The sequence below is a fragment of the Equus caballus genome, chromosome 1 (assembly GCF_041296265.1).
Source record: "Equus caballus isolate H_3958 breed thoroughbred chromosome 1, TB-T2T, whole genome shotgun sequence".
Taxonomy (NCBI): domain Eukaryota; kingdom Metazoa; phylum Chordata; class Mammalia; order Perissodactyla; family Equidae; genus Equus; species Equus caballus.
In genome coordinates, this window is record NC_091684.1 from 62,332,623 (window position 1) to 62,352,294 (window position 19,672).

The following is a 19,672-nucleotide window of genomic DNA, read 5'->3' on the forward strand; positions in this document are numbered from 1 at the left end:
CTATCTGTATCCACCTTTCCATCACCCTATGTATTGTAAGAAGTAATTTAATTCAGCAAACATTTATTGAGCACCTGCTACATCAGTCACTGCTCTATGGTGTTAACAGGCTGTGCACACAGTCCTTGCCTTCAAGGACTCACAGTCTAGGAGGGAGACAGGCATATAAACAAACTTCAATATTGACTTAGAAATACAACAGTAGAACTATGAAGATGCATATGTTGCCCAGAGGAAGGATTAATTCTATACGCAGGGAGTTGGGAAATGGGCAGGAAAGGCTTTATGGCAGAGCTCTGCATCTAAACCAAGGTGCTGTATAAAAATGGTTAAGTAATAACAGCTGACCTTCACTGAGTGCTTACTTTGGTGCCAGGCAATCTATGCGACTTGTCTAATTTCATGCTCTCAACAAGCTATTATAAGGGCATTTAGCATTCTCTCCATTTTACAGGTGAAAGAAACTGAGGCAAAGATTAAGTTGCCCAAGCCAGCGAACTGCAGAGCCAGAACTCAAACATACGAAGCCTGAAAGCAGAGTTACTGCCCTTCACCGTTATACGTTCTTCAAATCTCATGACCAGCAAAGGTCACGGGTGAGAACAACTTCGAATATGGAAATCAATGGGGTCAGGGGTCAGCAGGAAGTGACTACAGGACTCTAGATCAGAGGTCACTAATGTCATAGGCGGATTGAGTGGGCATTACTAAAGATAGTTTGACCCAGCCTTCTCAATCCCATCTCAGTGGGTGGGATCATAAAGTGACCAGAACATCTGAGGGGAGAAAACGCCCCCCTACAAATGCCTAACAATCTGCGGAGCCTCCCAGGGACAAGTCGAGATGGGAAGAGAGAAGTGGCGCATGCGCAGCATCCGGGTTCCTGAACGCGTGCTTACTGCAGACGTGGCAGAAGGAGTAGCTCCGCCCCGGAGCGAGAGGGTGGAACTTCCGGGGGCGACGCGCCGGCCTCCTCGGAACCGGAAGTGGAGCCTGGGATCCTTGACGTTAGAAACGAAGTCGAACCTGGATCTGGAGCCGGGTGAGGAGAGCTATCGGGAGGTTGGGTGGGTAGGAAAGAAGAGGAGAGGTCCGGGTATCACTGCCCAGATCGGGATTCAGTCTGAGAAGGAAGGGAGGAGCCCGCGGGCGGGGCCCGGGGAGAGACCCTCGCCTCACGCATCCACAATTCAGGATTAGTCCTAGACCCTCCCTTCTCGCCTCCCGGCCCAGGTTCCGGCTCCCGCTTCCTGCCCAGAGCCTGTTGAAGGGTGCAGGACGCTCGATCTCCACGTTTAATGGAGTAGCCCTCTCTCTCATCGTGGCCTGAGAAGCTAGCTTGGCTTCTCTGTCTTGATGCCCGGCGCTCCCAGCCTCCACAGCTCGACTACTTTCAGAGTTCTATGGGAAGCTTGCCCCGCCCCCTAGGTTGTCACCCTCGACTTTCTACCCTGAATGGAGTCGAGACTTGAGCCTGATTCCAAACTCTTGGGTGTGTTTGAGGGGGTTATTTCGTGGAGAAGAAACTCCTTTCTTCCCACTCCCACCCCCACACTGACTTTAGGAAGATAAAGGGGAGAGGGACATCTGTCAAGCTTAGTGTTGTGACCTGTGCATGGTTTAGGATTTGGAAGAACAGCTCCTGAGATGGCTTTGGGTTTAAGGAGTTCTAGTCCAGGGGCAGCTCAGCTTTTCTTTTCTATAGTCAGGATAGCCCTTCTTAACAAAGGGGAAAGTCCCTTGTTCCACTGCAGCAGCTGTGAGCTCTGTTGCTTCCTGGGTCCCTGCTGTCTATAGGATGGTTGGAATGATAAGGCTTTTTAGAGTAGATGTGATCAGATAGTCCTATTCTTGGAAGCACTCTTGAAAGGCCCTCTAATTCATTCTTCTGTTGCTGGGCAAGATTGTAATAATTTTGGTAGTGGTCCAGATTCATGATAAGCATATAAGGAGAGCAGAAACAAGAGAGTCGGAGAAGTACACTGGGATTTGGAGTACTCACAGTCCCTCTGCTTGAATGACAAGGTGAATGATCTTTTTCCATGAAATCTAACTTTTCCACTGATCTCTGAACTGTTTCCCTAGGTTATTATGAGAAGTTTTTGTGTCTGGCCTGCACTCAGTTCTAATCTAGTACCTTGCTAGAGTTTTCAGGTGTCCTTTACAATTAATGATTTTAATACTTCAGTTCTAACATCCATACACTCTTTTGGTGGGAAGACTGGTGATGGAGTAGCATTTGGGGGATAATTACGGTTTAGCCAAAGAATGTCATTTCTCTAATGTTACTCTAAAATTTGTCTTTTGAGGGGAAAGGAATTTATCTGATCTTTTTTAGTATAGCCTGAGTGGTTAAAAATGACTAACACACTAGAGGGTATTTGGTGTTTGCTGAATGAATGGATGCTAGAGTGAGTGAATGGAGAGTGAGAACAGTGTTTCATTTACCTGTAATATCACCATAGTTTATCGCGGCAAGATTCCTTGTGTGACTAGTTACTAGAAATCATACCACTAGGGAATGGAGGCAGCTATTCCATTCCAGTGGGCCTATCTGACGTTGAAATTTATACCCTCTTGGCAGTGACAAAGCGTGGGGTTCAGAGTAACAAAATCCTTACTTTGAGGAAGTAATCTGGCTACTGGCTGGAGCAGAAAATTACAAAGATCCGATAGTAGTGTGGGAATGATTAGGTTCATCATGCCCGATAAGGCCAGTCCTTTTTTATCTTTGCTTCCTACCCTGAATAGTTGCTCTCTCTTCAGAAAGCTGATTTTGCCTAATTTCTCTCTTCTCTTCTAATAGGTGAGACCAAGTGGGGATGCTCTCATAATGAACGTCAACCAGTCAGCTCCACCTGTGCCGCCATTTGGGCAGCCCCAGCCTGTCTACCCAGGGTATCATCAATCCAGCTATGGTGGGCAACCAGGGTCCACAGCTCCTCCTACCCACTATGGAGCCTACAATGGCCCAGTACCAGGCTATCAGGAAACACTTGCCCCGGGTATGTTTCCAAGTTTCGTTTGAGCTAAGAAGGGGAATCAGTAGTCTTCAGGTTGGGTTGTATTGCCCTGCCTAAACTGCCTAGAGAGTTGAAGTCACTGGGATTGAGGAACATGAATCTGGCTCTTGGTCACCGAGAGGCCTGTGGGCAGTCTTCCGTTCCCTGTTTTTGTATAGGGTGACTGTGTTTCTGCCTTAAGACATCTAGTGGGAGCACATCTTCCAGGCTCAATGGCAGTTCACTTCCTATGGGTGTTACCTGTGCAGCCTCTCCTGCATTGTTCATAGCTAGATGAAAGGGTTGTAGTCACAGCTCCTCCAGGGCCTGTGACCAGGATTGAATATTTCCTGGTGACCTAAAGTCTCCCTGAAATCACTTGTTCCTCGTGTATATTGGTAATATCTCTCATTGGATTAATGATTCTATTTATAAGTGACTCTGGGACAAAAGGAGCTAGTTCATAAATGAAAAGTGTGGTGTTTGTGTGCCTGATTTTTGGTGCCTGTCATATCTTTCTGCTGATATTCCTTTTCTTTTCTTTTTTTAAGATTTTATTTTTTTCCTTTTTCTCCCCAAAGCCCCCTGGTACATAGTTGTATATTCTTCATTGTGGGTCCGTCTAGTTGTGGCATGTGTGACGCTGCCTCAGCGTGGTTTGATGAGCAGTGCCATGTCCGCGCCCAGGATTCGAACCAACAAAACATTGGGCCGCCTGCAGCGGAGCGTGCGAACTTTACCACTCGGCCACGGGGCCTGCCCCTTCATTCCTTTTCTTTTGCTTGAATTTCCTCTGCTGTTTAGATGGTCTTTAATTTCAGGGCAACTAGAGAAAACTAATCTGGTGATGACTTAGGATCAGTGTTTGGCTTTTATGTTACTTTTTTAAGAAGAGGAGCTGGTACACTACAGATTATCTATAAGCCCCTTTTAGAAAACGCTTAACAGTAGATCTTTGGTTAGGCTAGCTGAGGACTTAAGATATGGCAAACACTTAATGCTTTTTTTTTTTTTTTTTTGAGGAAGATTAGCTCTGAGCTAACTACTGCCAATCCTCCTCTTTTTGCTGAGGAAGATTGGCCTTGAGCTGATATCCATGCCCATCTTCCTCTGCTTTATACATGGGACGCCTACCACAGCATGGCTTTTGCCAAGCAGTGCCATGTCAGCACCCAGGATCCAAACTGGCGAACCCCGGGCCGCCGAGAAGCGGAATGTGCAAACTTGACTGCTGTGCCACTGGGCCGGCCCCACTTAATGCTTTTTAAGAGAGTAAATTGCATAAAGGGATATGGAGGGAAAAAAAGTTACCATAGGTAAGATTTGGGAAGTAAAAGAAGTATTACTATTTTAATTATAGCAAAGTGGTGAGATTAGGTCTCAGGTCTTTGGAAGAGCCTTACTCTGGGTTGGGACTTTGGCTGGACAGAGTCCACCTCTGATCTGTCGAGTCCTGGCTTATCAAGATGGAGTTTGGCATTGTCTCAAGAGGAAGCTTTGTTATTAAGAGGAAAACATATGTGGTTCTGTGATGGCTAGAGAGCAGATTCAGATTAATCGTGTTCCTATAGGTAGGTTCTATAGTGTCTAATCTCTACTGAGGACAGAGGAAAAGAAAAGCAATTGTTTGAGCAGGGATCAAAACAATTGTTTCAAAGGGATGTGCCAAGTAACTAATCACTTTCTTCCTGCATTTCATGTGAGAAGGATGGTTGGGGATAGTATGCAGGAAGGATGATTGGGGGTAGTAGAAGTAGCTTTGATGGCAGCTTTGATGAGTGGAAAGAATGGAGTACAGCTTTTGTGAAGACATAGGTGGCAGCGCTAATGAGAGAGCAGGCCAACTGTCCTGACTGAACTATTGGGCAGAAAGGGAGTCTCCAATCTATGAGAACACTTTCCTGAGTCATGTGCTATTAGGAGTGTCAACATTTAGAAGAGGATGAAAAAGAAGATGGTTAGGATAAGTAGACTATATGAAGAAGAAGTTAGCAGAATAGTCTTCCCAAGAGGTGCCTTTCTTTACAATCTAGTTGAGTATATTATTTGGTCGTCTTCTGTGCCACCTTTCTCTTATATGCTCTAAATTTCTGGAGTAGGATCTTTTCCTTAAAAAAGTTGACTTTTTGTCTAGGCTAAGAACATTAGACTGTCCTGGATTGAGTGAGAGTGTATGGTGATCATAGGAGGGGCCTACATTCTTGTGTCTCTGGCTATAGCTTCACCTATAGTGTACCTGTCTAGGAGAGTGGAGGCTATCTGGCTGGGCATTGTGTTTGGAATCTGCTGTAGCTGGAGTTGCTTGTTGATGGTGTTGTTTTCATTGCAAAACTGTAGTATTGGGGGCAAGACCTGGTGGCCTAGTGGTTAAGTTTGGCGTGTTCTGCTTTGATGGCCTGGGTTCAGTTCCCAAGCACGGACCTACGCCACTCATCCATCAGTGGCCATGCTATGGTGGTGACTCATATACAAAAAGGAAGATTGGCAACAGATGTTAACTCAGGGCAAATGTTCCTCAGCAAAAACCCCCCCCAAAAAACACAAAGCTGTAGTATTGGGTCAGTGAAGGTCTGAGCTTATTGATCCTTGCTTTGTATTCCTTGCTTAGGGTAGAGGAGCGAGTTATTTCTCACTCAGTTAGTTTCTGTCCTTTACCCTTAGGTGTGTCAAGAGCCCCACCTTCTTTGGGAGCACCTCCAGCAACGACAGCACAGACCCCTTGTGGCCAGGCTGCATATGGCCAGTTTGGCCAAGGAGATGTACAGAATGGGCCAAGCTCCACTGTTCAGATGCAGAGGTATGTATTTGTGTCAACCTAAAATTGGTCTGATGAAATGAAGGATTAGGAATGTGTGAGGGCCTATTTCCTTTTCCTTTTTCTTTTTCTTTTTTTGCCTTTCCCTTAGATCTCTTTTTCTCTTCCCTCCGACTTTTTGTATTTTGTTTTTATTTTTCCAGGTTATAGGTGCTGCTGGTGTCCACTCCAGATTATTGACCCATCTTAGTACTTGGTTCTTTTGTGTATTCTTTCTCTTTCCATGAACTTGAATTTTTTCCTTGACTACACATATGTCTTCAATAATTGCTGTGGTCCTACTGAGCCTACCCTAAGGGAGAAACAGAAAGAAGGGACCTCAGGATTATTTATTTCTTCTCTGACTTCCCCTTATCTTCTAAATCAGGCACTTAGTAGGACTTATTGGTTAAGTTTGAGTGTGACCATGAAAAAGTTATGAAAAGAAAGATACTCAAGGGAAAATGACATGAATGATGAAATGTTGGGTGGTGCATGATTCAGTAAATCCCTGTCTTCCCATGGAAGTCCATTAAAGGAGGGCAGTCATCTCTATTGGAGTATTGTTTGTTTTTTGGTAAACAAAGAATAAAGTATAACTATGGGTAGAATGTGTGGTAGTGGAAAAGTCATTTTCTGACAGTTTTATTGTGTGTCCAGGATATGCATTTTTACCATTGAATGTAAGCCTGAGAAAGAGTCTGGGAAGCTCTTCTTAACCCTGTCTGTTAGAAAACTCAGAAGCAGTATAGGGAAGTCATTCAGTCATTCATCCACTCGGAAATATTTATTTTGTACTGTTATGTGTCTAACGTCGTTCTAGAGGTTGGAGATGAAGCAGTAAACAAAACAGACCAAGTCTCTGCCCTCATGGAGTTTAAAATCTAGTGGAGTACACAGAAGATAACAAGTAGACAAATATAAATAAGAAATAAGAGAGTAAACATATGGAGAATGACTGGTGAGGAGGTTGGGAGCTGTTTTAAATACATTGGTCAAGGAAAGCCTCTCTGAAGTGATATTTGAAACCTCAGTGAAATGATGAAGGGAGCTATCCAAAGATCTGGGTGAAGAGTGTCTTAGCTGAATGAATCAAAGAAAAGTGTTAAACTGCAGAACTAATAGAAGCTGAGCAAAGTTAATAAAGACCAGATATTTAGTAGAGACAAAATAAGAAGGGAGAATAAATCAGAATTTCAGTGTAACAGAGACTGTTGTGAAGAATTTGATTCATTCTTGAAATCCCAGAAGGAGCTTATGTATAATAATCTATGTTATAGATTTTGCAGTAATATCACTGTAAACACCAGTGCAGTTGCTAGTTGGTGTACAATGATACTGGAGTGATTTTGTATTTATATTTTAGTGTGCCATCTGATACCATGCGAGTGTCCCCATAGCTATCCAAACAAGGAGGCTTTGCTAGATAGACACAGTTAGAAGGCTAGCTAGTTTATGTCCTGTTTCTCTAGTCCTTTTCTGGTCGAGTTATCACCTTCTTTCTGAGTAGTACAGAATGCCATACTCAGCTGACCTGCTTCTCTGGTCTTACAGATCTTTCTAACACCTCTCCCAGGATAAACTAATAAATACTTTGGTTTAAAAGTTAATCAAACTATATTTGTTTGATCCTATATTTATTAAGCATCTGTTGTGTTAATGCTCCTGTGCACTTTCCCTTTCAACTCCTTCAGGGCTTCTGATCACAAAACTGAGGTGGTTTGTCAACAAAAGGTCGAGGAGGTGATAATCTAACTAGTAGAGTAAATAGTCTTTGATCTGAGGGTGCTCAGCATATGTTTGTGGAGGGAACCTAATGGAAAACAAGATTTGCCATGAATAATCACAGTGTAGATCATCAGGAATGTAATTTATCCACAAATATACAAAAATATGAAGCCATAAAAGAGCCCAAGATGAGAGTAAGATGCTGTAAAACAACATAGTTTCTTGTATGATGTGGAGCTTCTGCCAGCTTTGAAGAGTATCCCAGCCTAGTGGTCACCTCTCCTCCCTTCTTTTCACAGGCTCTCTGGGTCTCAGCCATTTGGGTCAGCCCCATTGGCCCCTGTGGTCAGCCAGCCAACTGTCCTTCAGCCCTATGGCCCTCTCCCGACAAGTTCACAGGTGACTGCCCAGCTGGCTGGAATGCAGATCAGTGGTGCTATGGCCCCAGCCCCTCCTACTTTGGGGCTAGGCTATGGTGAGTAGCTGTGACCACAGGAATGTTATTGTCCCCTTCTTTTTAGAAGCATCAGGCTCTGAGGGTATACCTGAATCTCTTATTTCTTGTGCCTCTGAGCCCAGCAGATGGGACATTCATTCCTGCTCCTGTTATGTGGAAAGGGAAGTGATTTACTGAACAAGGAGACAGAATGACTGGGGTTCTGACTCTAGCTCTTCTACTTCCCAGGCCCACCAACATCGCTGGCCTCAGCCTCAGGAAGTTTCCCTAACTCTGGTCTGTATGGCTCCTATTCTCAGGGCCAGGCTCCGCCCCTTAGCCAGACCCAAGGTCATCCTGGGGCCCAGCCTCCCCAGCGATCTGCCCCACCACAGGCCTCCAGCTTCACACCCCCAGCTTCAGGGGGTCCTCGGATGCCTTCAATGAGTGGTCCACTCCTGCCTGGACAGGGTTTTGGGGGGCCCCCAGTGAGCCAGCCCAATCATGTGTCCTCACCTCCTCCTCAAGTTCTGCCCCCTGGCACCCAGATGACTGGGCCCCCGGGACCACCACCACCTATGCACTCCTCCCAGCAGCCAGGCTATCAGCTACAACAAAATGGTGAGTTTTTCCCAAGGTCTATTTAGGAGCCAAAGGCTTCACTTTTAAGATGTTTTTTGTTTTTGCTTGCTTTTAGTATTGCTTGCTAAGTGGTGAACTAAATGGATAGCTTCAGGGAATTAGTCCTAGGATGTGGGGTTTATAGGACAGTCTTTTTTATTGTAATTCATATAGTGTGGTCTATCTCTGAATGGTCATCACTGTACCTCGTAATTCTACGTTTATAGGAGTTTAGGCATTTCTCTGAGGCCTTAAGAAGAGATGGGAGGAGATTCTGAGTTCATCAACCTTATGCCCTTGTCTCTCAGGTTCCTTTGGACCAGGTCGGGGCCCTCAGCCCAATTATGGAAGTCCCTACCCAGGAGCACCCACTTTTGGCAGTCAGCCTGGGCCTCCTCAACCACTGCCTCCTAAGCGCCTGGACCCTGATGCCATCCCGAGCCCTGTAAGTAGATACTTTATGTGGTCCTGGGGAAGGAGTTTGTAACTGCCAAGTAAGTGAATCAACCTAGATGGATGGTTTGCCTAGCATTTTCTGATTATTTTCCCTTTTCATTCATCATCTTGTAGGTCTAGAACCTAGATGTAATTTTTGACTCTTTGAACTGGAACTTGAGGCCTCAGAAGTTTTTTGGGGGCACTTTTACTCCATAGCTGGCCAGGAAAGGAAGGGAAGCCAAGAGTGATGAGCACTCTCACTAGAGCTTTGGGTTGAATGCTGCATTCTGTCACTATTGGACGTAGCATAGTAACCTCTGCCCGTCTGTGGAGTACTCGTTAAGTCCAAGTCTTGTCCGCTTAGATCTAGTAGGATAGCAGTCTTCTTAATGGGTAGAGCTGGTGAGAATTCTCTGGTGTTAGGTGTTAAGAGAAGGAAAGCCCCACTGGTTTCTCTCTGCCCCTAATTGGACAGTGTTTTAGGAGGAAGCCTCCAGTACTTTTGTTTGCTAGGCTCCTGCTGTGTTGATGGGGCAGAGTGATCTATAGTTTACCAAGGCAATAAGGGAAAGCTGCTTCTCCCAGGAAGAAAGTGAACCTCACCCTTGGAGCCATCAGAATCCTCAGGCTTTCCTTATCATACTTGGAATAGAGGGTGGGACTGTACTCCCAAGTGGGGACCACTTTAGGGTTCTTTCTGCAACATTTACTATGTCAGTTACCTCACCATGCTTAGCCATTGCCATATTCCATTCTGTTCTCTTCCCTCTTCCTTTGAGGAACTACCATGGTGAGGGACCCTGTTGGTTAAAGGGGACCTGAAAGGATTAAACAACCCCTCCTTCCTTTCCCCTTCTTCAGTGAGAAGGAGAATCTGATTGGATGTGAGAGGAAGCTTCTTTCAGTATAAGAATAGTCCTTAGATATGGGAGGTTTGGCCTTTTGGAGGGAACATCCCTCGTCTTCTTTCTTAAGATTTCTCCCACTCAGCCCCTCCCTGTATAACCCTTGCTTGCCTCTTGTTTGCACCTTTCCTTATCTTTCTACATCATAGTCTGAGCCATTAAAGCCTCTGTGTTGGGCCAGAAAGACTTGGAGTTTCTGATCTAGAGGGGGCCCGATTTCAGCAGCTTGAGCTGGGCTCCAGCTGTTCATGTCTAACTCATCAGGGTTGAGAGAAGTAACATCTGCTTCTTGTTCTTTTGTCTCCCTCCCTGTATTCCCCTGCTGCCTTTATTATTAAAACACTAAAAGCAACTCAATGAGCTGCCTCCTCAGCAGAAAACCAGGCACAGAATAGACCCTGATGCCATTCCTAGTCCAGTAAGTGCAGAGGGTGGGGGTGTGTGCGTGTGCGTGTCATCCCTGTATTAGTGCCGTCCATGCATGCCTGTGACCTCATCTTCGCCTCATCCACCATGTCCATCCCTCTCTGTCCTCGTCCCTTAGTCCTTATAGACCCTCACTTTTACAAACTAGAAGGATGTGCATGCCTCAAATTGCCATGTAATGGAGAAGTAGCAAGCTATTGGCAGTGCCCTAAGTATGGGATGGTAGAAAGTCACGCTCTAAGGGCGGGGTCAGGTGGCACGTTATGCTTTGGTTTTAGGCTTTCTGGCTCCTCTAGGAGCCTGCATGTGACATATGGTGGAACAGGACAAAGCTGAGCAGTAGATCTTTGTCTTTTGGGTTTGATTTGTCTACAGCTTGTTGTGGAGAAACATTTGGGTAGGTGGCCACTAATGTACAAGTTTGGGATATTGGCATTTCTTACAGGGAAAGCGACTGCTGGTTTGGGAAAGTGTGGGCCACTTTCTCATCTAGAGAGTCTTTTTGACTCTGGTATATTTCTAAGCTTCAACTCTTTCTGCTATGAGATACAGAGTCTTAGTCTCCCTTTACTTTTTCTGGTTTTACCAAACCCATCCTGAAGTAACTGACCACAGGTTATCAGCCTGCACAAAGATCTGGTTACCAGTTTTGCAAAACGTTTTTTTTCCTTCACTGGGTCTGTCAAAATGTGGGGGACTGAGGTTTGGGCTATAAGCCTTGGGTACTTATCCTCTTCTCCCATATTTACACACTGATGCTTAACCTGAAAATAAGGCAGCATCGGCTTCCTCACCTTACCTGATCATTTCTGGTTGTTTAATCCTCTCCTCACCCTGTCCCTTTTACTTTCATTGACTGTAGAGTCATTCCAGGTAGATTCATTTTTACATGGTTACTGTTGTCTGTTTTCCTGCTCTGACTCAAAATGTGTCCTGGGGAGAGAAGGGGAGGGGAATGCTTGCTGGGGAGGGAAGTGGAATCTGATCATGTTTGAAGGTTTGTGATTAGAGCTGGAGCTTTCCTGGAGTTGGGGGAATAACAGGGTGATCACCACTGATTGGGGTTCAGGGTGATCCATAAAGAAGCCCATTCTCAGTGTTGCCCGTCCAACATTTTGCTGCTGACTATAGAGCAAAAGATTGGTATTGTGGCATTTTATATTATCTCCAGAAAGAAAGCAGTTCTGGTGCATGAGATGTTCCTTGGCAATTTATTAGTTTCTGTGCTTCAGCTCCAGCCATTCTTTCTCTTGGCTCTCTGGGACCTGGTATTTCCTTTTCTTCTGTCACTTTACTCATGTCACTTCTTCCCTACAGATTCAGGTTATTGAGGATGACAGGAACAACCGGGGTTCAGAGCCATTTGTTACTGGAGTACGGGGCCAGGTGCCACCCTTAGTCACCACCAACTTCCTGGTGAAAGACCAAGGTGAGAAGGGTGTTAACTCCTCCCTACAGGGCTTTTTCTCCAAGATTATCAGCTTATGGATGGGGCTCGTCAATCTTTAATCAGAGACCAGTCCCTCATTATTCTCTAGGGGAAAAAAGCCACAATCTGCTCTAGTATTTGTGGGGGTAATGGGGTGCATCGACAATGGAGAGCTGGTGTCTGGAGGGATTCTATGATCTGACTCAGGTTTTCTTCCTCTGTCTTCAGGGAATGCAAGTCCCCGATACATCCGATGCACATCTTATAATATCCCTTGCACATCTGACATGGCTAAGCAGGCTCAGGTGCCTCTGGCAGCTGTCATCAAGCCACTAGCAAGGCTACCCCCAGAGGAGGTAAGTCAGGGAAGGCACTAGAGTATAATGAAAGGGAGGAAGGGCGGGGGAATAAGATGTCTTCCTAGATGTGATTCTGGCAATCACAAAGGAAGAATCTTGGTTGGATGTGGGGAGAGAGTATCTTCAGTAACTTTCTATCCAAGGGCCCATGCCTGAAGCGGGTGGTAGGGATGAGAGCAAAAGCCCAGGAAATTGCTGGATGGGAGCAGGGTCCATAGGAAAAACAAACAATATGAAAAGAGGCAGGGCCAACTTGTAGGGGAAGAGACAGCTGGCTACAGGTGTCTCACATAGCATGGTCACCTCCAGATGATTAGAAGCACATCATTCTATTTTTTCTTTTATGCTATCCTATCATCTCAGGTAGGTTAGGAATGTCAGGAGAACATGTAAGAAAAAAGGTAGATTAGGATCCAGTAGTCCTTCTCTTACCTAGTTTGGGCCCTGATCTGTCACCCTAATACCTGAAATCAGCATGAAAAGAGAAAGAGCTTGGCAGCTGCTCTGCCAGGCCTTGGTAGGATACCCTCAGGTTCATGCCTAGCTTATCAAAGTTAGGGTGGATATCTCTCTAACTGGAAGCTCAAGGCTCACTTTACATCTTGCTTTTTTCTCTCTGTCTTGCTCTGTGTTTATCTCTTTCTCTCTTCCTGGATCTCAGTGGGGATGGTTGGACACCTGGCTGCTGGTCTCTTATCTGTAGGATGACATCTGCCTGGGGCATCAGTAGGTGTCACAGAAACCCAGGGATGGGGGAGGAGAAGTGTCATAGATACTTGGTTGGGGAATGAAGCAGGAGTCAAGATCCCTAGGGCAAGAGTGAAGGGAATTGAAGATAGGGCCAGAAAGGAGAATCCTAGGTAATCTTTGGCTTTCTCCTCATATGCCCATGGCAGCCCCTGGCTTGTTAGAGCCAGTTTTACAGTCCCTCTTCTCTTTCAAGAAGAAGTGAAATTCTGGAGATGAGGAACAAGGAGCAAGAACTATAGAATTTAAACTCTTAGGGACATTCCTGTGACCAGTACCCTCATCATTTGTCCTCATCCTCCTTCACTGTACTCCATCCCACACAGAATATCTGAGCCATGTTCTTCTCCATTCAGGTTGTTCCTCCTCATCTACTGCCACATGTCTCAACCCACCATAACTTCCCTCTGTGTCTGAGCCCCTGCCCTTTGCTCCTTAGGCTTCACCGTATGTCGTCGATCATGGAGAATCTGGCCCTTTGCGCTGCAATCGCTGCAAAGCATACATGTGCCCCTTCATGCAGTTCATTGAGGGAGGGAGGCGTTTCCAGTGCTGTTTTTGCAGCTGTATCAATGATGGTATGTTCACAGAGGCTGGGACTGGGGGAAAGATCTGGAATACATCTTCATTTTTCTCTTTCTAGTTAGATAGACGAGGGTCCATTGTTCAGGAACTGGGGAAGTAGGGCACATATGGGGATATGGGGCAGTAGAGCGAGCTCAGCCAGGGCCAGATTTACTAAGATTGAGAGTGGACCTTTGAGTAACACTCTGTCATACTCCCCACAGTTCCCCCCCAGTATTTTCAACATCTGGATCATACCGGCAAACGTGTGGATGCTTATGACCGTCCTGAGCTATCCCTGGGCTCTTATGAATTCTTGGCCACTGTAGATTACTGCAAGGTGAGGGAAGGTAGCATGGGGAGGAGCAGTGGGTGGAGGATAATGAGACAACTAAGAATTGCTGTGATCATTTCCCTGAACCCTTTGTTGTCCTCTTTGATGCTGACTTCTCACTAGTCAAGTGGACTGCTTACCAATACCTCGCTCCCCCCAACATTTCCTTCCTTTGCAGAATAATAAATTTCCCAGCCCTCCTGCCTTCATCTTCATGATTGACGTCTCCTACAATGCCATCAGGAGTGGTCTTGTTAGGCTCCTCTGTGAGGAGCTCAAGTCACTGTTAGACTGTCTACCTAGGTGAGAGTTATGGAGCCGAGGTGCTTCCTTTGGATAATGATGGGGGTGGGTGGCCTGGGTTGACTCAGCAGATGGCGCCTCATGTCATGAAGTTGGGTGGTGGAGAAGGTGGCAAGTTTGGGTAACAATGTCACCTTCTACAGGGAGGGCAGGGCAGAAGAGTCAGCAATCCGCGTTGGCTTTGTCACCTATAATAAAGTGCTCCACTTCTACAATGTGAAGAGTTCATTGGCCCAGCCACAGATGATGGTTGTATCTGATGTGGCTGACATGTTTGTGCCACTGCTGGATGGCTTCCTGGTCAATGTCAATGAGTCACAGGCAGTCATCACCAGGTAAGAGCCAGATTGTGGGGTAAAGCGAGGCTGGGGTGGGTACAACCACAGAAAGCCAGAGAGTTGAGCAAAGAGGTCAGCAAATGGACAGGGGCTGTGCTTCAGGTGTTTTCAGAGTCTGGGGGTGAGATGACTCTTGAGAGACTCTTGAGGACGGAGGAATCTGGAATCTGGACAGCAGTTTTGATTGCCTCACATCACCTATCTCTTCAGCTTATTGGATCAGATTCCGGAAATGTTTGCAGACACAAGGGAGACGGAGACAGTATTTGCCCCAGTTATCCAGGCTGGAATGGAGGCTCTGAAGGTAGGGCTAGACTCCCTGGCAACCTCCTCTGCCCCACTTTCCCCCGACCATCTTACCCCCTGGGATACAACCCCCATTTCTTCAGCCATTGATGACTGTCCAGTGAGTCAGGCCATCTGACATAGTTGGCAGTGAATAAATGACAAGGGAAGGGATGAATGAATAAAGGAAAGAATGAACAAGTAGTCCTCTCTTCTTTTCTAGGCTGCTGAGTGTGCAGGGAAGCTGTTTCTGTTCCACACCTCCCTGCCCATTGCAGAGGCCCCAGGGAAACTGAAGAACAGAGATGACAGGAAGTTGATCAACACAGACAAGGAGAAGGTGTGGGATTGGGAGATGGGGAGGATTTTCCATTATAGAGGAAGGTGGTGACTCTTCACAATGCAATACTCTCAAGTTTCTTGAGAGGGACTGGAACTAGACATTCTGCCCTTTCCCATGTCACATCGTGACTTCCAACCTTCTCCACCGCTCCCACACCTCTCTATCCCATCTTATCCCAAAGCCCTCGGTGCCCCTTTTTTTAGAGAACGTTGTACTACTATTGCAAACTCCTATGAGGTAGATCTGAAATCTTACATTTATTTGAATGTTCTGTATTACATATACAGTTCTCAAATAGGGTGGAGCTGAGATATTTGAACATTTTCTTCTATTCCTCCCTAGACTCTGTTCCAGCCTCAGACAGGTGCCTATCAGACCCTGGCCAAAGAGTGTGTGGCCCAAGGCTGCTGTGTAGACCTCTTCCTCTTCCCTAACCAGTATGTGGATGTGGCCACACTCTGTGTTGTTCCCCAACTCACTGGTGGCTCTGTCTACAAATATGCTTGCTTTCAGGTACAGCATGGGACTCTGGGTGGCAGGTAGAAGCAGGACTGGGAATGTCTGTCTAGATGTGGAGTGGCTCTTTAGCTGCTGACTCATTAATAGGAATGGAAGAGAAACTGCATAGTGTAAAGAGTAGAGCCACAAGGGGCCGGCCCTACCGCCGAGTGGTTAAGTTCGTGCACTCTGCTTCAGCAGCCCAGGGTTTCGCTGGTTTGGATCCTGGCCATGGACACGGCACCGCTCATCAAGCCATGCTGAGGCGGCATCCCACATGCCACATCTGGAAGGACCCACAGCTAAAAAAATATACAACTATGTACCGGGGGACTTTGAGGAGAAAGGAAAAATAAAATCTTTAGGAAAAAAAAAAAAGAGCCGCAAGTGTTGATATTCTGGCTCTACCACTTAACTCTCTGGATGACCTCGGATAAATTACTTAATTATTCTCTCCTTTGTTTCTTCATCTATAAAATGGGATTTTAATACTTATTAATTAGGATTTATCAAGAGGATTAAGTATAGTACTTAATGTGGCACCTGACATGTAATAAGTGCTTCAAAGTTATCGTTATCATTATTATCATCTTCACTGTTATTGTTATTATGATTCAGCAGGCTTGTAGAGTAGAGGGGGTGCAGGGAGATTGTCTGCAGGATGTTATGTAGTTGGTGATGTGACTCTGGGCCTGGGGTGCTACAGGTAGAGAATGACCAGGAACGGTTCCTGAGTGACCTGCGTCGGGATGTCCAGAAGGTCGTTGGCTTTGATGCTGTGATGCGAGTCCGCACAAGCACTGGTCAGTCCTGGTTGGAGAAGAGCAGGTAGGGGGCCAAATCTGGGAGTGAAGCAAGTGGCACCTGTCATACCTTTAGCTCTGTCCCTGTGGCCTCAGGTATCCGTGCTGTAGATTTCTTTGGGGCTTTCTACATGAGCAACACAACAGATGTGGAGCTGGCTGGGCTGGATGGAGACAAGACGGTGACCGTGGAGTTCAAGCATGATGATCGGCTCAATGAAGAGAGTGGAGCCCTCCTGCAGGTGGCAGGCGGAAGGCAGGGGCTGGGGAGGAAGTGTCAGGTGTCATTTCACTGTATATAATAAGGCTGCAAGGAAGAGGGAGAGGGGCGAGCAGAGAGGACTAGAAGAGGCTGGGGAAGGGATGGCTCATGTCTTTCCTCTAGTTTAATAATATAGCAAAGGGGCAGTTTTCAGAGGGCTTTGGTGAGGGAGGGGTGTGAGTTCCCCCTTTCTCCCTTCCCCTAGTGTGCCCTGCTCTACACCAGCTGTGCAGGGCAGCGACGGCTCCGCATCCACAACCTGGCCCTGAACTGCTGCACCCAGCTGGCTGATTTGTATCGAAACTGTGAGACTGACACGCTCATCAACTACATGGCCAAGTTTGGTGAGGGTAGAGGCAGGGTAGGGTGGGCTTAGGGATGAGAGAAGGGTCCAGGATAGTCAATGATTCAACATTCCTGGGTAGGTGTGGTGGGAAGGCACATGTGATGGAGTGGCTGACTGGTGACTGTGCTATCTCCCTTTCCCATCCAGCATACCGAGGGGTCCTGAACAGCCCTGTGAAGACTGTTCGTGATGCTCTTATCACCCAGTGTGCCCAGATTCTGGCCTGTTACAGAAAGAACTGTGCCAGCCCCTCCTCTGCAGGACAGGTAGGGCAAGCATGTCACTGGAGGAGTTCTTGGGACAAATTTTTGCATTTGGGAGGGACTTCTCATGATCATTATCTTTACTTTGATAACCCCCTCAGTTGATCCTTCCTGAGTGCATGAAGCTACTCCCCGTTTACCTAAACTGTGTGTTGAAGAGTGATGTCCTGCAGCCTGGAGCTGAAGTCACTACTGATGACCGTGCCTATGTCCGACAGCTGGTTACCTCCATGGATGTGGCTGAGACCAATGTCTTCTTTTATCCTCGGCTTCTACCATTGGTGCGACTGAGGGCTGAAGTCTGAGACATTGCACTGAGAAAGAGACATCATAGAAGGAGGAAGGGAAGGGTTTAACATTATCTGTGTCTGACACTAATGAATTTATTCTTTTACTTACATTATCTGATGTAATTTTCACACTGAGAGTTACTGAGGGACTTAGCTTTCTCAAGTTTTGTGTGTGTATATGAGCCAAACATGTCTTATGGTTCTTGGTAACCTTTCACCCCTTCCTTTTGTCTAGACAAAGTCTCCCATTGAGAGTACTACTGAACCACCAGCAGTTCGAGCATCTGAAGAACGTCTAAGTGATGGGGATATATATTTGCTGGAGAATGGGCTCAACCTCTTCCTCTGGGTGGGAGCAAGTGTCCAACAAGGTGTGGTCCAGAGCCTCTTCAGCGTCTCCTCCTTCAGTCAGATCACCAGTGGCTTGGTGAGAGCAGGGAGTCAAGGAGAAATGGGTGTGGAAATGCACTTTGTGATATGATTAGGAGCCAATAAAATTCATGTGCTAGTCCCCTTAAATATCGGGACAATTGGAGGGGAGGAAGGGTGTTGTCATTCTTTCCAGGCTTCCTTGTTTTAGATGATGCATACATTTCTGCTGCCCCATCTTGACTGGACTCAGTGTACCTTACCATAAGGATAAATGAATTTTGTGTTCCAGAGTATTCTGCCAGTTCTGGATAATCCGCTATCTAAGAAGGTGCGAGGCCTCGTTGATAGCTTAAGGGCACAGAGATCGCGGTACATGAAGGTAACACTGATCCTGAACCTTAGATTTCTTACCTTGTCAAGTCCTCACCTGGAAAGGGGGTGGGTAGTGAGTAAGTGACTGAATAATGGGATTTCAGGGCATGTTTAATTCCTTTTGGCTCTGCCTCATGACCCTGTGTTCTGGCCATAGCTTATCGTGGTGAAACAGGAGGACAAGCTGGAGATGCTGTTCAAGCACTTCCTGGTGGAAGACAAGAGCCTGAGTGGGGGAGCATCCTATGTGGACTTTCTCTGTCATATGCACAAGGAGATTCGGCAGCTACTGAGCTAGAGAAAGTGGGTAAATGTCATAGGGTCCCAGGCCAGCTTCCAGAAAGTACCCAGGACAGCAGAGAAATCGGGACAGTCCCATATCTAATAAGTCATGTAATCTGACCTCAGTCTCTTTGTGGGGAGGGGAAAGTGTAAGGAGACACCTTCTTTCTGGGCTCAAGTTATCCTACACTCTGTCACGTCCTGCTGATGGAAGGTGTCCCTATCCCCTCACTTTATCCTCCTTTTCCTGCTAATCCTGCATAATGAATGTAGTTTCTCAGTTCACTGTATATGATTTGGTGTTGGGGGGTTTGGAGGCACCCAGACCCTTGCAATATTACATATCCCTTTGGACTAGCCTCCAAGAAGAAAGGGGCAGGCAAGAAGGAGTGGAGATCCCAGCGTTACTGTGAGGGGAGTGGCTAATTTAGCTCAGTGTCCTCAGCAACTTCCTATATTAGGGATGAAACATAGAGGTGCACAAGAGCTGGGGTATAGACCATAGATGGTGGAGAGAAAAGTGGTTGGTCCTTCTTGGGCCTGGAAGTCAGCAAGCCAAGTCAAAGTTACTGAGAGTGGTTGATTAGTTTTCTCTCTCTGCTTCCACTGCTCTTTCTCTTGCAATGATGGGTGATCACTCCATGGACAGAGGCACAATGTCAGAGATGAATAAGCCTGGGAACTGAGTTGCAAAGTATATTAATACCTGGGAGAGGTATCAGCCTTCTTTCCAGCTGGAGAGGCCCCAACACTGGATGGTTCTTTAGGGAGCCTGGTCATCAACTTGCAATACCTCACAGAGCCAGCCCACATCCCACTCTGAGCTCCCACTGGAAACACTGCTTCCTCAAGATGAGGGTTGTTGTGGAGAGAGGCAAAGGCGGCTGGAGCTCTGCCCTCTCCTGCTGGGACACCACTCAGGCCTTGGTATTGACAGAGTGGCTGACAGTTATCTTCCAACCCGAAGTGGCTGGGGCAGGACAAGGGCTAGGCTTGACGGTGGCCAGGCTTGCCTGCTCCCAGCCTGGGATGCCCCTGCTCTGGACCTCTCATTTCTCTTCATTGGTTTATTTTTCAATGCATCTTTAATTTGTAAAGAAATAAAATAAATTAAGATGTAACCAGTAGCCTC

General features: G+C 46.5%; 1 protein-coding gene across 8 annotated transcripts; it reads left to right on the plus strand.

The window, feature by feature from the left end:
* The first annotated feature begins 454 nt into the window (after positions 1-454).
* SEC24C (SEC24 homolog C, COPII coat complex component) lies at positions 455-19,661 on the plus strand. Of its 8 annotated transcripts, XM_070222700.1 has the most exons (26): positions 974-1,042; positions 1,904-2,025; positions 2,807-3,005; positions 5,664-5,799; positions 7,824-7,999; positions 8,210-8,581; positions 8,890-9,026; positions 10,274-10,342; positions 11,668-11,779; positions 12,008-12,135; positions 13,325-13,463; positions 13,674-13,789; positions 13,962-14,086; positions 14,230-14,421; positions 14,635-14,728; positions 14,933-15,049; positions 15,395-15,565; positions 16,257-16,353; positions 16,450-16,595; positions 16,821-16,959; positions 17,109-17,227; positions 17,326-17,505; positions 17,750-17,941; positions 18,176-18,265; positions 18,416-18,565; positions 19,190-19,661. In XM_070222700.1, exons 3-25 carry the CDS (start codon positions 2,834-2,836, stop codon positions 18,554-18,556), a joined length of 3,360 nt encoding a protein of 1,119 aa, XP_070078801.1. In that variant the 5' UTR covers positions 974-1,042; positions 1,904-2,025; positions 2,807-2,833; the 3' UTR covers positions 18,557-18,565; positions 19,190-19,661.
* Positions 19,662-19,672: the final 11 nt, after the last annotated feature.

Excerpts from the sequence above, each read along its gene's own strand:
- SEC24C (XM_005602482.3), top strand. The coding sequence starts at position 2,834 with ATGAACGTCAACCAGTCAGCTCCACCTGTGCCGCCATTTGGGCAGCCC. Across the intron at positions 3,006-5,663 it reads TCAGGAAACACTTGCCCCGG|GTGTGTCAAGAGCCCCACCT; the intron begins GTATGTTTCCAA and ends CTTTACCCTTAG. Across the intron at positions 16,960-17,108 it reads CAACTACATGGCCAAGTTTG|CATACCGAGGGGTCCTGAAC; the intron begins GTGAGGGTAGAG and ends TTTCCCATCCAG.